A 14,936-nucleotide genomic window follows, 5' to 3' on the forward strand; every position below is an offset into this window, starting at 1 on the left:
ATTTTTTTTTATTTTGGTCGCTTTGTATCATGATCCTTCAGAATAATGTTGTGATACTCGTGAGTCGGCATCGTTCACTTCATCAAGTTCGTTCCTCTCGTGTCAGTAGCGTTAGCCTGATTCAGTCTTCAGTATTTCAAAAGAATAGGAAATTTATACCACACATTGCGTACACAAGGCAAGGCCATGTTTAGGTGGCCGATTCCAGGAGAGGAGAGTGCAGAATAGAGAGCCCTAAATCTAACGTTAGGCTTAATACTGCTTTTATTGTTCAGGAAAACAGCTCTGCACTAATATTGCCAGCTCTCTGTAGCTTTTGCATCGCTGAAGGTAAGCTAATGTGAACTGCAATTACAACAGAGTGCTATTTGTCAAGAAAGACTGACTTGTTCGAATAGCCTACTATAATTTTAACACTCTTAACAGTTATATTACATCAACATTTTAATATGCGGTCACTCCGTCTGCCAGCACTATGTATATTAGCCAACAGTGCATTTATGCAAGACCGATGAAACCCACCAGTCTCTCAGACGTCCAGCTAAGCCACTCCCGTTCTCCTCCTTTCTGCTGCCCTCCCATATAAATACAGCAACACTTTTCCTTCGTGATCTTCTGACAGCTCCTTTTGCCATATTATTCACGTTAGCCACATTAGTGCAAGTTTGTAAATGCAAGTTTATTCTGACTTTACCTGATTTTCTTTCCTGACTGTCGCTCAACTGCACTGTGGCTCATGTGACAAGTGGGTTTGTCCCATTATTTATTTTGGACACATTTGCAAAATTCATCAGCTCACAATAACCCACCGGATTCACTCATTTGTTTTAAGTTAATGATTACACTTCACATTGTCCGTCTATGTTTATTTATTCATTTACTCAGTATACAAGCTTACCTGTACCACATGGTTGGAACAAAGGGAGGGCGTGGTCTTTGTCGGCCATTTTAGAATCTCAGGCTGTACCATGTGGCAGGGGGAAACTGGTTTAAACTTTGCTTTGAATTTGCTTTGTGTATGATTGTGGTTTGTATTTTGCCTTTTATTAGGTTAATTTGAAGTTATCATTTTGGACACAACACATACTTGTTTTATTTCTGGAATTTACCCATCGAGCTAATGGTATTTACCTGTGAGAGGTCTTTCCCATTAGCAGAAGTAGAACAGCTGACTGCTGTGGTCACTTAGAGATGCCATTGTGTTCATGCAAGTGACATGTGTCATGGAGAAGTAGGGGCAGGCAAAGTGAAGCTGCATGAAACTCCAAAGCAGTGGAATCGATTGTGCCGGAGCCTCGAATCACAGTTCGAAACAATCACTCCACAGTGACATCCTGTGGCAAGGTGTCATTACAAACGCATTTACAATGTTTCAGGATTCAACCATGTTACTGATTCGTCTGTGAGTGAAATAAAACCACATTCTGTTTGATTTTATTTCCCATTAACATATGGACTTTTCCTGAATGTTGTTGTTCTTACTGTGGTATTAGAAAATTAAATCAATGAAGCAACTGTCATAAATGTTCTATGTTTTTCCTCCAACTCAATGCTCCTTTTTGCTGATCTACTTTTATAGAAGACATGCTAACATGAGATATGTTCTTATCTGAGTTTAGACGAGTTGATACGTACCTGTGGTCTTTGTGCCTGTGGAAGAGCTTGGTCGCTTCTAACTTCACCCCGTTTGGATCTAATGGGAATACACTGGGAGAGGCCAAACGCTAACAACATCTTTGGTCTTTGTGTGTGACTGAGGGCACAAACAAAGACCAGACAGGTACGTATCAACTCGTCTAAGCTCAGGGAAGAACATATCTCAGTATGTAAAAATGGTGGCCTGTTCCTTTAGCACAAAGCTTAGAGGCCTGTTGTTCAGATTGACTGAAATCGACATTTAGTAATCTATCAGAGCTGGGATTCGTGCCCACACTTATCAGACTAGCAGTGTTTACAAGTGCAGCAGCTTCAACTACGCCATCTGAGTGCACTCACACAAAGCACTGAAACCACACAAACATGGAGAAAGGTTTGCAAAGCCCTGTAGTTTGACCAAGGTTCGACACAGATGCCCCCTAGTGTTTTCATGAAACGCTTCAGTCTGAGTCACATGACATGTGCGTTTTGAAGCAGTGTTTTGAAACGCATGCGCCATGTGTTTTCCAACACTGTGTCGAATCCCGTGGTTCAAGATGGCCATCCCTAGTAAGAACTTTATTCTTTGTCGAGTCTGTCTGTCCATTTTGACTACTTTGTGACCAGCTTCCCCACAGTGACAACATGGACTTTAATGAGTTTAGTCTTCTTGTTGAGCCTGCACAATGCCCCATCAGTTCTTAGTGTGAGCCTGACTTTAGGCCTATTTATTAACTCATTGACTGCCAGCCATTTTCAAATCAGAGAGCTCCCCAATGCCAGAGGTCTTTCAGGATTTTGACTGTTTTTCAAGACCCACAGAACATTTAGGTCTGGGTCTATGTCAACACAAAACCCCCCAAAAGAAAGATTAGACTCTCTTCTTTCATCTGAAAAAAAGTTTGTTTATAACTCTTTCCATTCTTTAGTAATCATCCGTAGAAAATAGGTGAAATCACACAAAATGCTGTTTTCTGACCAAAAAAGAAAAGCGAAAAAAGAAAAAGCAATGCTGCCACCTAGTGATTCAATAAAATAACTTAAGTCACTAGGTGGGAGTATTAGGCAGCACAACTAAGATTTTAACACCGGACATGCTCAAAGCTTTGCTGCAGCTGTTCGCATTGAAAAACCTAATTGACGTCTATAGACGTCATTGGCAGTCAATGAGTTAACTGGGCATGTTTGGTTATAGGTTCAGGTTAAGGTATGCTGTAGTGTCTTCGAAGGAAAAATTGTCCTCAGTATTGTACCCATCCTTAAATAGTCAATAGGAAACAGAGGAAAACAGCAGATCCGAGGCGTTCTTGCTCAGAGGCGAGAGTCGTATAACAAACCCTTCACGTCATATTCTCACTTTAATAACAAAAAGCACTAATTGCTATTGATCAGGTTTGCTAAGTTAATTGTCAAAAGATGTCTTAATAACATTTGACGCTCTGTGCCGTGTGTGGTGTGAATTATTTGCAGATCCCACGCCAAATTATTTATCCGATTGAAATATTTGATCAAGCTCTCGTCTCTTACAGTAAATGTAATTAGTGCAAGCGCAGTGTAAGATAATCTTGGGGGAGAATCTGCGAGGCCTTAAGCTAATCACAGCTGTGCAAATAGGATAGGAGTGTGTGGCCTACTTTAGCGCGCTGATAATGCAGCAGTGATTATGCTTCTACCTCAGAGTGGAAGAAGAGGAGGGTGAGGAGGAGTTTCGCTGAGCTCCACTTTCTCCAGCGCTGAACATTTAACGTGATTTTCCTGTACGGCTCCTCCTGGTAAAAGTTCAATATGTGTTTTTGTTTTTATTAAGGGAGGGGGGGATCGGGGAGGATACGGGGGAGCGGCGAGGGGTTTGATTCTCTCTTTGTGACGAGTGACGACATATTTAAGTACATATGGAAAGGAAACTTATTTGTGTCATGCTTTTCGGGCTGTCACGATAAATATATTGCTCTATCGTCCGATAAATATAGAAATAAACAATACCATTTTGGGCTCAATATTCATGGCCTGGACATTTAGTAGCATTTTCCCCATATTTTTTCTTGGTAAAACTTAGACTTTGTACTGAAATTGCTTTGTGTGGTATTTCGGGTTATGATTATGCACTTTTAGGACAGAAGTTTACTGTCAATTCTATGCCTTCTCGTTGATTGTATCTGAACGCATTGAGTGCCAAAAATGGAAAAACTCTTTTTTGCAGGTTTTTTTTATTATTATTATTCTGGATATTTCATATATATTATTGAGTTTCTTTTATTTATTTATTTTAGTCTGAGGGGGCGTGGTGTTGTAGCAAACAGCTGTAAAGCCGACACTTCTCTCTCGCTCTCAGAGCTCGCAGAGCAGCTTCACATGGAAAGATCGAAACAGTTGAGATTGTAATGTTTCTCAGAGTTTTTCAATGGTTAAAATCGATCCATGGACGACTGAGAAACATCCTGTTAAAGTCTTCAGTCCGAGAACCAGGCTGTTTAAAGCAGTACTAAGTAACGTGTTTACCTTAATAAATCTTTTCCGTAGTCCTTGTGGGGGTAATACAAGTGTTTATGGGATGATTGGAGGGTCTATCATCTCCCCCTGGTGTCTCTGGACAGACAACCATGTTTGCAACTTGACTGCCACCGGTCCGGAGAAAGCAATACACACTAATGGAATCACGAAGAAGAAGCTAACATGCCAACGGGCAAAGCTAACTGCGGGCTAACGTCACTTTAAACAGTATTTACAGCCAAGTTTGAGTGAAAAGAAATATTTTCATTGTATAATTGGATGCACAGTACCCCTGTCTCCCTTCGCCTTTCCTGTCAGACAATTAATAAGTTAAAAAATCGTACCTTGCTACTACACCTGCAGTTGCGCTTATGGCCTCTAGGGGGAAGAGTTACTAAGTCTAAATGGTTTACAATTTTTATAATATGTGTGAAATCGACCACCTGGTTTTGCATTTTGATGCAAAGTAAGGACCAATATACATATTTTCACAGGTTCCTGGATATCTGCAGCTAATCAGAGTCTAGTATCCTCCTGTGTTGACCAATGAGACGAGCTTTTCCTGTGAGCCAGCTTGGCAGGTCCAATTCTGTTCCTGCTCTCCTCATTCTGCAAACTAAGAAGTGTTTTCTGGTCCAATTAGAGTGAAATTTGAAAGTAAATTCCTCCCTATCTTTCCTCATTTTGCAACTCATCACTTTAAAACGAGCCATAGCCTGTGTCCATAGCTATAACATAGAATACGCTGTAGTGCTACAAATATCATGACAAATGGTCTGGATTGTACTCAATGTGTTAAGAGTCAATAAAAATAGTTTCTTTTGAAATGTGCTTTTCACATAACAGTGTTTTTCCTTCACTCACTCCACACATGGTGGTTGTCACCTTCATGTGTTTCCCTGAGGTTAGACTGACATTGAGACGCTGCACAATCTGAACCGACGATATTTATATCCGACCAACATTTATCCACTCACTCACAGACATCATTCATCCTGGACTATTGTACATGTTTTAAGTGGTAACAAACCTGGGGAACCCGGGGGAAACCTACGCAGACACGGGGAGAACATGGACAGAAAGGCCCCGCACGGCCCACATCAAATGCAGTAAGAGCGATAACCACTGCGCCACCGAGCCGCCAAACATACAGGTCAAGGTGTCAAACGTTTCTGTCTTAGGCTAAAAATGCAATAGGCCAACTACATTTCGTATGACGTCTGCACAGTAAAGTCGAAGTGCTCCTAAGGTATTGTTACGCCTTACAATATAGTACCCCTTTTTTATCCGCTTACAACATTTTGTGTAACTTTACTTGGATCGAGATCACGTAACCGTATTTAAATATGGGAAATATGGAAGAGCTCGGTCACTTCTAACTTCACCCCCATAGAGAAGAGGAGGAGAGCCTGAATGCTGAAAACATCTTCAGTCTTTTCGATCAACTATAAATTATAGAGCAATGTCATAATGTTCCAATAAATTTAGGCCCTGTCCATATGAAGTCAAGCTGAGGACCAAATGCAAAGATATGTTATCAACCATATCAGTGTATCGTCCATACGAGCCAGCGTTTTGTTGGTCTGTAAACAAACACTTTCCAAACTAGGTCCCAGAGTGGAAAGATCTTAAAACGGCGTTTACGTGGCACTGTTGCTACGATGTCTCCACAACTTTTACTATAACGATGACATCACAGCTCCAGAGTCTGTGATCCATAAACTACTGACCTGAACATGAGTTTTCCTCATGGATCTGTGATGGTTTGACTCCGCTCCTCTTTGCTCCACTGCCGTCCACAAGCCACAGGTGACAAGTAGAAAAACACGAGTCAGTCTGTGTTTTTTACTGACAGTAAAAGTCACTGACAGGTTTTTACGTCTGAAGAATAAACTCTCCTCCTCGTCTCTTCTGTAGATCCTAAATGTGTTAGCGTCACAGCGCCTCACACAGGCCTGGGAGATGAATTGCGCCGTTTTCACAGACCTGAGTCGACCCATGTGGACGCACACGTTTACTGAGCTGGCTTCGTGCTTACAAAGAACGTTTCTTTGTCTTTGTGTGGATATAGCCTTAGATTTAAAGGGGCTAGATGCAAGTTGGCCATTTTATACTCACTACTGCCCCCTCAAGTCATACGTGTAACTGCAGCTTTTATATTAAGCTCGTGCATGACGGCACTTCAGACCCGAAGTGACACCTTTCTGAGTAACAGTGCAGGATTTTAGAGGCAGGTCTGAGCTCATTCTACACATTAGGACATGGGGGAGGAACATGGAACATGTAGGGGGAGGAAAATACTTAATTTTAACATCTTTAAACTTCGTATAGTCCCTTTAATGCTATTTTGAATTCACTGTAAACACTAATACATACAATTACACAGTTCTCCTTATATTTACATCAGCTAAAACCGGGAAACAATACATTTCACATCTTTAAATCAACACCTATAGAGTCTTCTAAACAAAGCTTCATATACTCGGACCAACCTGAAGCACCTGAAGTCGTCGGATTACACACTATAGAGACGGGGCTTTTACAAAAACACTATTGACAAAGTGAAAAAGTGATGAATTGATGCAAAAAGCTGCAACAGCAACGTTTCTTTTTTCATCGAGCGGCGCTTTAATTTGCAGAGGTCCCGGGAGAAACGCGCTCCGGCCTCTCCATTTGAATAACTCCTCATCCTTCGAAAAACACTTCAGTCAATTAACGTAATTGCAATGCTAATATTTAGGTTTTCAAATACAAATTGGGTTAGCAAAATAAAATAAAAAACAGTCTTTTGATGTTTCTTCACCGCTTTCTGAAACTGCTGCGGTTTCAAAAAACTGGAAACAGGCAATAACAGTGTTAATGTTCGGATTCACTAATGATCAAATTATGAAAATAGCACGTCTTTGTTCTGTTTTTAGCCGCGAAGTTTAGCCACCACCACCAGCGCGATCACAGGCAGGAGGACAGAGAGCGCACTTAGCCTTTTGTAGTCGCGGCTTTGTTTGTATTTTTGCACAAGACAAACTGGAGTTTCCTTTCATGTTGTTGTAGCTAATGCTCGGGAGGAAAAGGAGATGAAACGAAACCAGTTGTAGAGGCTGGAAGGAGATTGTGCGGCTCATAGCCATGGGAATAAAAACAACCGGCAGAGATCTATAGTTATCCGAGGCGGAGGCTGTAGTTGGCACTTCGGTGGTACAGTGTGAAATTCTTAACAATAGAGGAAAATCAGACTCTGGTTTGTTGTTTTATATTAAGCAGCAGAAAGGAAATGGGGAGAGTCTTTGTAGATGTGTGTGGCCACTTATATTATCATGGGTATTTTCTTGGGTTTGGTTTAGAGCAGACCTGCGCAAAATACAGATGATTCAGTCCGGCCCTCAACTTGCAGAGCATAAATGTATGTAAAAAGTATGTAAAAAAAAAAAAAAAAGTAAGTCTCTAGCCCATTCCTGTGCGGAGATATGATTTTTTTTTCTATTACCAGAATGTTCACTCCAGCCACTAGGGGGCATATTAACAAGAATAAAAGGAAAGAATTCCACAGGTGTCCAGCAGAGGGCACTGACATAATAAGAAATCAGGATATAAACAACATATTGTGTGACTTGCAGGTGGGAAATGGACAGTCTGCCCCTGGGCAGCTGTGGCTACAATAGTAGCTTACTACCATGGAGTGTGGAGTGACTGAATATTGACTGCAATGTAGCAGAGGCTTGTGACACAGGCTTGTAAAGTGCAACAAGTATAAGTCATTTTTATGAGGCTACAGTCGGGTTCATTATTATTAATTTATTGAAATAAAAAGTCCCCAATGTATTTTCCCAATCAAAACATTTCTTTTATTTTGGAGCTTTTGTTTATGGACCCCGGCGATGTTGGTGCGGCTCCGACTCAATTCTTCTCATGTGGCCCGTAATGAAAATGAATTGCCCCCCCTGGTTTAGAGTTAACCTTTATCCAATCATTTTAGCGACTGCTGTGGTGGTGACCCAACCTCAAAGGCCTGAGGGTTTGTTTTGGTCTTTTTTTCTTGTTCACCAATCAGCATTATTGAGCCTGGCTTCCTTTGGCTGCTTCAGGAGAAGTTAGTTAGTGAGCTCTGCAGTCGTATCAACAAACACCATGGGGGTCGTTTACCGAGCGTTTGCTCATGTGCAAAGCGAGAACTAAGTGCAGTATGGTTCATTATGTAATTTCACCGGATTTTTGTGGAGAGTATCAGAACTATATATTTTTGAAAATTTTATTAAATAAGCGATCAGAAAAACAATGTTTCCATTTGCTCTGATATGCAACAAAAAAAAAATCCATTTGAACGTTCCAATCAAAAAAGTCAATCAAACCCTTGTCATAGGTTTCATGGAGTTGCCATAGCAACGATCAGAACTCCCCATTTACTTGCACAATACCATAATGCATTGCGCCTTGGGGACCCGCTAATGTAAACAATATGGCGTAGCGAGCTGTCATCGAAGAGACTAATATTAATCTTCCAAATACCCAAACCGCCTTTGCTCTGCCTGATCCCGGAGGGGCCTGGTCAGGACTTGGATGGGAGACCGTTTGGGAAACACCAGGAAGCCTGGCGACTGTAGTGAGTGAGTGTTTGGTGGTCGGAGACTGGTTGCCTCGCTTCCGTCAGTCTACCCCAGGGCAGCTGTGGCTACAATAGTAGCTTACTACCACCGAGTATGGAGTGAATGAATAATGAAATATAAAGCATCTTTGAGTGTCCAGAAAAGCGCTATATAAAACCAATGCATTATTATTATTAATTTTCTACATGGATAAAAAGGGGTTCTATATTGTAAGGCGTATTAACACCTTGGGAGAACTTCCACGTCCGCACTGTAATATCTTCACTTTACAATGTAGTTTCCCTTTTTATCTACTTAGATAATCGACATGTAACAGTATTTAAATAGGGTCGCTCTTAACTTCACCCCTGTTTGGCCCCATAGAGGAGAGGAGGAGAGGCTAAATGCTAGCAACATCTCTGGTCGTTTTGCTTGACTGAGCGCACACGTAAAGACCAGACAGGTGCGCATCAACTCGTCTAAGCTCAGGTAAGAACAGATCTCAGTATGGAAAAACACTGGCCTGTTCCTTTAAAACTAGCTATGTTTTTCTGACATAAAGCGCCTCTTTGCCTCTTGTTTTTCTATCTTGCTGCAGCACGAAGCTGAAATGTAATAACAGCACCACGATCCTGTTTCATTGAGTGAAAAATAGACAATAAAGAGAGGTGATAGAACCTAACCTTAACCACTATGGAACAGTCTTCCTTTATCTGTCAGGTCCTGGAATGAAAACACACTTCCTCTCCCTGCCCTTCAGTACCAGACAGGTGAGTGTATCTCGGTCTGTCGTCTTTTTGTTTCTTTTTCTGTGACATGTTTTTATTGTGAAGCACTTTGGTCAACTGTAGTAGTTCTTAAATGTCCTACACAGATCAAAACGTTCAAACAGTTCATCCATCCCTGCCTTAAAGGGACTATACGGAGTTTAAAAATGTGAAAATTATGTATTTCTTATGTATTCCTAATGCAGGGGTGTCAAACATGCCCTGTAAAGCAGTGTTTCCCAACCAGGGGTACGGGGACCCTGGTTGGTTGGCCAAAGGGATACGAAAGACAAAAAACATTGGGAACCACTGCTGTAAAGCATACATTTCAGAGTATGTAAAAAAAACAAGTAAGTCACTAGCCCATTCCTTTGTGGAGTTATGTTTTTTTTTTTAAGAATAACCAGCATGCTCATTCCAGCCACTAGGGGGCCTTAAATGTAAAAAAAGGAAAGAGTTCCACACGTAACCAGCAGAGGGCACTGACGTAATAAGAGCTCAGGATATGAACAACACATTATACAGCCATGTGGTAAATGGATAGTCTGCCCCAGGGCGGCTGTGGCTTCAATAAAGGCTTACCACCACCGAGCATGGAGTGAATGAATAATGACTATGTCGTACTTTGAGGAACTTGTGACACAGGCTTGTAAAGTGCAACACAAGTGTAAGTGTACGAGTGTCTTAATGAAGCTACAGTTAAGTTGGGGTTTTGACCAAATCACAGCTTATTATTATTCATTTATTGGGAAAAGGTTCTCTACTACCCGACCCGCCGTGGGAGCTTAATTTCGGCCCGTGACCCAAAAGGAGTTTGACACCCCTGGACTAATGTGTAGAATGAGCTCAGACCTGTTCACCACAACTGCCTTTAAAATTCTGATCTGTCACTCAAAAAGGAGTTAATTCGGGTCTGAAGTGCCGTCATGCACGAGCTTAATATAGAAGCTGCAGTTACACGTATGACCTGAGGTGGCAGCAGTGAGTATAAAATAGCGAACTTGCATCTAGCCCCTTTAAGTAGAATATGGTACATTGTTTTGCACGATTTTGAGCTTTAAGACCAGACGACTGCACCATTGAGGGTTGGGGGGAAACGATAATGCTTTTTGAACATCTTTAATGAGCGTGTTTGATTTTGTCAGGTGATACAGTGTCTGAGGTGGAAAGTTATTCAAGGCCACAGAAGCGTGAGGCGTGCTCTAACTTTGAACAAGATACTCATTATTAGTGTGAAAGCAAAGCGATTTTGAGAACAAAGCCCAGAGCGGGGAAAAAAAAAACATTTCTCTTTCTCGTCTGAAAAGGATAATTGTGTGATAATTAGACTGGAAAATATGAAGAATGTGTTTCACTGAGATGAAGTTTTGAAGACCTTGCACACAATGCGAGAGGGCGAGACGTTTTTCAATGGTACTTATTTGTTCACTCTTTACATTATTTGTTAAAGCAAAGAGGAAAAAGGGAGGAAAAAGGGGAATTAAAAAGCAAGCAAGTCTTTCTTACCAGGAGGGGAAGTTTAAGAGCAAAAACAAAAACTTTCAAGCAGCAGAAAGTAATATCCACATTCCTGTTCGACTCATTAACATGAAAACACGGCAGAGCAGGAAACACGCGGAAACGCTTTTGTTCCCACACCAAACACGATTTGTCACAGCAGCGTTTCTCTAAGTGTGGCGCAAACTTGTATTTTCAGGTATTTCAAACGGTAAAAAACAGTCTCACAGTAAGTCTGGGCTTTTCTTGTAAGACCTGCCGCTCAGCAACAGGTTCCACATCCTAATAATTGGATGTCATGGAGCATAATATCAAATAAATATTGTGAGTCTTTTGAACAGCTCTTTAAAATGAACAGATCCTGAAGCTTTGACGAACGTTTAGGAACTTTCCTACAAAAGTGCGGCTGGTTTGTTGGTTCGTAGGGAGAGAAAAGAGCAACAAACTGGAGAATAATTTAGTGTAAATTCAATATTCCACATAGAGCTGACTTTACTTTACTTCAGAGTCTGTGCTGGATTTAACCAGAGCTAAATGTTGTTAGTGCTGTGGGGTGGAGTCTGCAGGGTTTACAAGATACAGGCTAATGTTGCTAACTAGCTGCTAACTCGCGGCTAACAGTTTTGTCGATTCTTACGCCGTTTTATGCCCAGGAATAACTAACCCAACGACATGCAGGATCTCTTTATTTTGGATTTTCTGAGCACTTAGAAAATCCAAAATAAAGCGATACTGCATGTCCATTGAGCAAAAATGAGCTGCAGCAAAACAATCAAAATGCTGAAGCTACTGGATAAGTTACTATAAACACACGAGAAAATCTACACAGAGCTGAAGTAAAGGAGAAAAGAGACCATTTAGCTGCAGTAATAAGTCTCTCAATACTATTGTTAAATATAAATAGATAAATTAATAACGCACAAGCATTGAGGAGCTTTTGAACATGAGCTGTTCTGTCTATGATGGACAGAGCAATAAAAATAATAAATAATATTGAATGAAAAATAAAATGGCATCTGTTCGATTCTGATATAACTTCCCTTAAAATGTAAATGAGTAGATTAACTAATTACTAACCAACCTGCTGTGAAAAAGTCAGTCTATGAACCGTGTATTCACTTCAAAAATGATGTTGAAGAAAATGCCTTGTACTCGTATCAGTATTTGGTATCGGCAAGTACTCAAATCAAAGTACTCGCATCGGTTTTACAAAAAGTGGTATCGCTGCATCCCTATTGGTTAGCAGGTAAGTCACTGTGAGTGTCAGTATCACTCAGTCACTCATTTAAATCCCTATTTACCATATTGGGTTAGCCATAACCTTGGTTCTACACTCACCAATGCTAAAGCGTCGGCTAGTGCTAACATCCACACCCCTGCTTGTACACAGATCCACACGTTAAATAAAACTGTGCAGTAACTTTATCGCAGGTGAATCATTACAGAAAGAACCATTCACTCTTAAATTGTTGTGAATCATAACAACATCGCACAAACCCGTGCTTTCCAGCATCCAACATAATGATCACAACGGCCGGTGCTCATGATGCCAGACAAATGTTTCTTCTTGTGTTTCTGCTTTATTGAATCTTTCTTTCCATGAGTCTGAGGCATCGACAGCACATCTACATATCCCCACCTGATGCTCTGACGGTTCAACAGCAAGAAGAAGAAATCTGAACATGCTTTACCTCCGAGAGTGGCGGAGAGCAGGAAGTGCGTGCCGTATTTGCGGATGATGTTTTCAGTGATGGCGTGCACGCTCGGTCTCCTGCCCAGCTGCCTGATGGTCTGCGCAAACTCCGGGTCCAGAGGCAGCGAGTAGCCGCTGTTCTCCTGTCGCTCCAGGGCCAAACTGTTCACCTTCCAGCGCCCGAACTCCCTGCACAGGCAAAACAGAGGACGGCACATGGTTAGAGAAGAGGATTTGGAAACTTGTTGTTGATAAGTGTGATATAAAACTACACGGTTTTCTGTTCTGGAAGATTTAGCAGTTACTCCAAAAAAACTCAAAACACGACTCCAGACATTTTTGATGAGGGAACCAAGTTGTAAAATGGCAAAAAGCTGATGAAGCCAAGGCGTAAATGAAATGACAATGGCAATTTTTTGACCAAAGTGTTACAAAGGTAAGACTAAAGAGCAAATAAAAATATGATAAAATGTCCAAATCTAAGGCTGTGTCAAAGGCCGATACGGAGCGTAGGGATTGCAACACCATTGAAAACCAAACAGAAGCAGTTTAAAGTGAATCCTAAAGTGCACAGGCAGCCAGAGAAGTGAGGATGAAATGGGGGTGAATCTGCTCAAATATCAAATATAAAGACGAGCTGCTGCATTTTGTACAAACTGCAGTCGGGAGACACATGACTGACTTACCCCAAATGAAAGAGAATTGCAGTAATCCAGCCGAGAAGTCACAAAGGCGTGGATTACTGTCTCACAAAATGTAAGTAAAACAATAAATCCAACTTGGAATGGTCATCCAATCAACGCCTTCAGCCAATCATCACACAGGATTCCTTATTTTACCCTCTCCTTCACGGACTTGTCAGTTACCGGCTGGGCTGCAACCCACCTCCACCCCCTCATGTTCACTTTTTATTTAACATATTTGAATTTAGTTTCAGTGCTGTCCATAATAAATAAATCTAGGAGTGATCATGGATTCAGACCTGAACTTTAACAGCCACATCAAAGCAGCAACATCAGCAGCTTTTTACCATCTGAAAAACATGGCTAAGATCAGAGGAATAGTGTCAAAACCAGACTTAGAGAGACAAAATTGCCGTGACCTGTGGAAACCCCCAGGGGTCAATCTTGGGACCGCTCTTATTCAGCAACAATGTGCCACAACTCTGCAGATGACACTCAAATCTTGATCTGCTTTCTTGTATTTATGCAACTGTGAAGCACTTTGAATTGCCTTGTGTATGAATTGTGCTCTACAAATAAACTTGCCTTGCCTTGTGCCATTTGCTGAGGAATCTTTGAGATCTCTTCTGGATCAGGAAACGAGGAGCAGAAACTTGCTACGAAGCTGCTCTCCTCAGGTCAGTAAGAAGCTGTCTCCTTGTTTTTTTTTAAGCTCTGCCTTTCCTCTTGCTGCTGCATTATTGTCATCACATTTTTAAACTCGTTTCTCTAAACTCGAGAAAACAAAACATGCTAATGATACGTTTACCCCATAAAACTGGACACAAAGCATCGCCTGCTTTAAGTGGCGAGTGAAGAGTGAATTATAGTTTTGTATTTTCATTTTTATTTAATCGACGAAACTATCTTTTAGTCATAGTTTTAATCTCATAAACAGCTTTCAATTTAGTTTTCATTTGAATTTGTCCGAGTCTCTCCGGGTTGAAATGCCTGTGCCACTCTATTTATTCATGTTATTATGATGAAATCTACACCAAGGTTTTCTGGCAATGAATGGATTTGAATAGAAAGAATATCAGCACAGCTATGATTGAGCGCAATAAAAAGAGTCTGCAGTCGTTTGTATTAGATTTTTCTCTTCAAAACATCTCCATGACTGTGAGTGTAAGTTTAAATGGTCAACTTTTATAGTGAACTTTAAATAGTCAACTCAAAAGAAGCTGATCCAATCCATTACCAGTATCATCGCTCACACTTATAATCCCATTTTCATGCTTCTTAATGCCCAGCGTAAGCCCTTTCATTCACGTTTTTTCAATATTTCATCTCATGCAGACCTGCAAGAGTTACAGGACAAAAAAAAACTCAAAAAGACTCAGTTATCATTCTGAATTCTAGTCCCTGAAGTCTGATTTCCCTTTGTTCCGTGAGACTTGGACACGTGGCGGGGGTAAAGCCGGAGCGCTTCAGGAGGTGCTGTTGTCCGGAGGCATCGGCCGCTGCGCGAGTCTGATCCTGCTGAGGCCACTGAAATCCAGCCCGGGACATGGAAAGGATCATTACACCTTGAAGAGACAACACGATATCTTCT

General features: G+C 41.2%; 1 protein-coding gene across 1 annotated transcript in view; it reads right to left on the bottom strand.

Moving 5' to 3' along the window:
- Positions 1–14,936, bottom strand: part of LOC306964221 (BMP/retinoic acid-inducible neural-specific protein 3-like) — a 250,323-nt gene that overhangs the window by 134,445 nt on the left and 100,942 nt on the right. Inside the window, exon 3 of the mRNA XM_079558190.1 lies at positions 12,661–12,851. Coding sequence (XP_079414316.1) covers positions 12,661–12,851 — 191 coding nt within the window. The remainder of the gene's footprint in view (positions 1–12,660; positions 12,852–14,936) is intronic.

This window comes from Gobius niger (genome assembly GCF_951799975.1).
Source record: "Gobius niger genome assembly, chromosome: 6".
In the NCBI taxonomy this organism is placed as follows: Eukaryota; Metazoa; Chordata; class Actinopteri; order Gobiiformes; family Gobiidae; genus Gobius; species Gobius niger.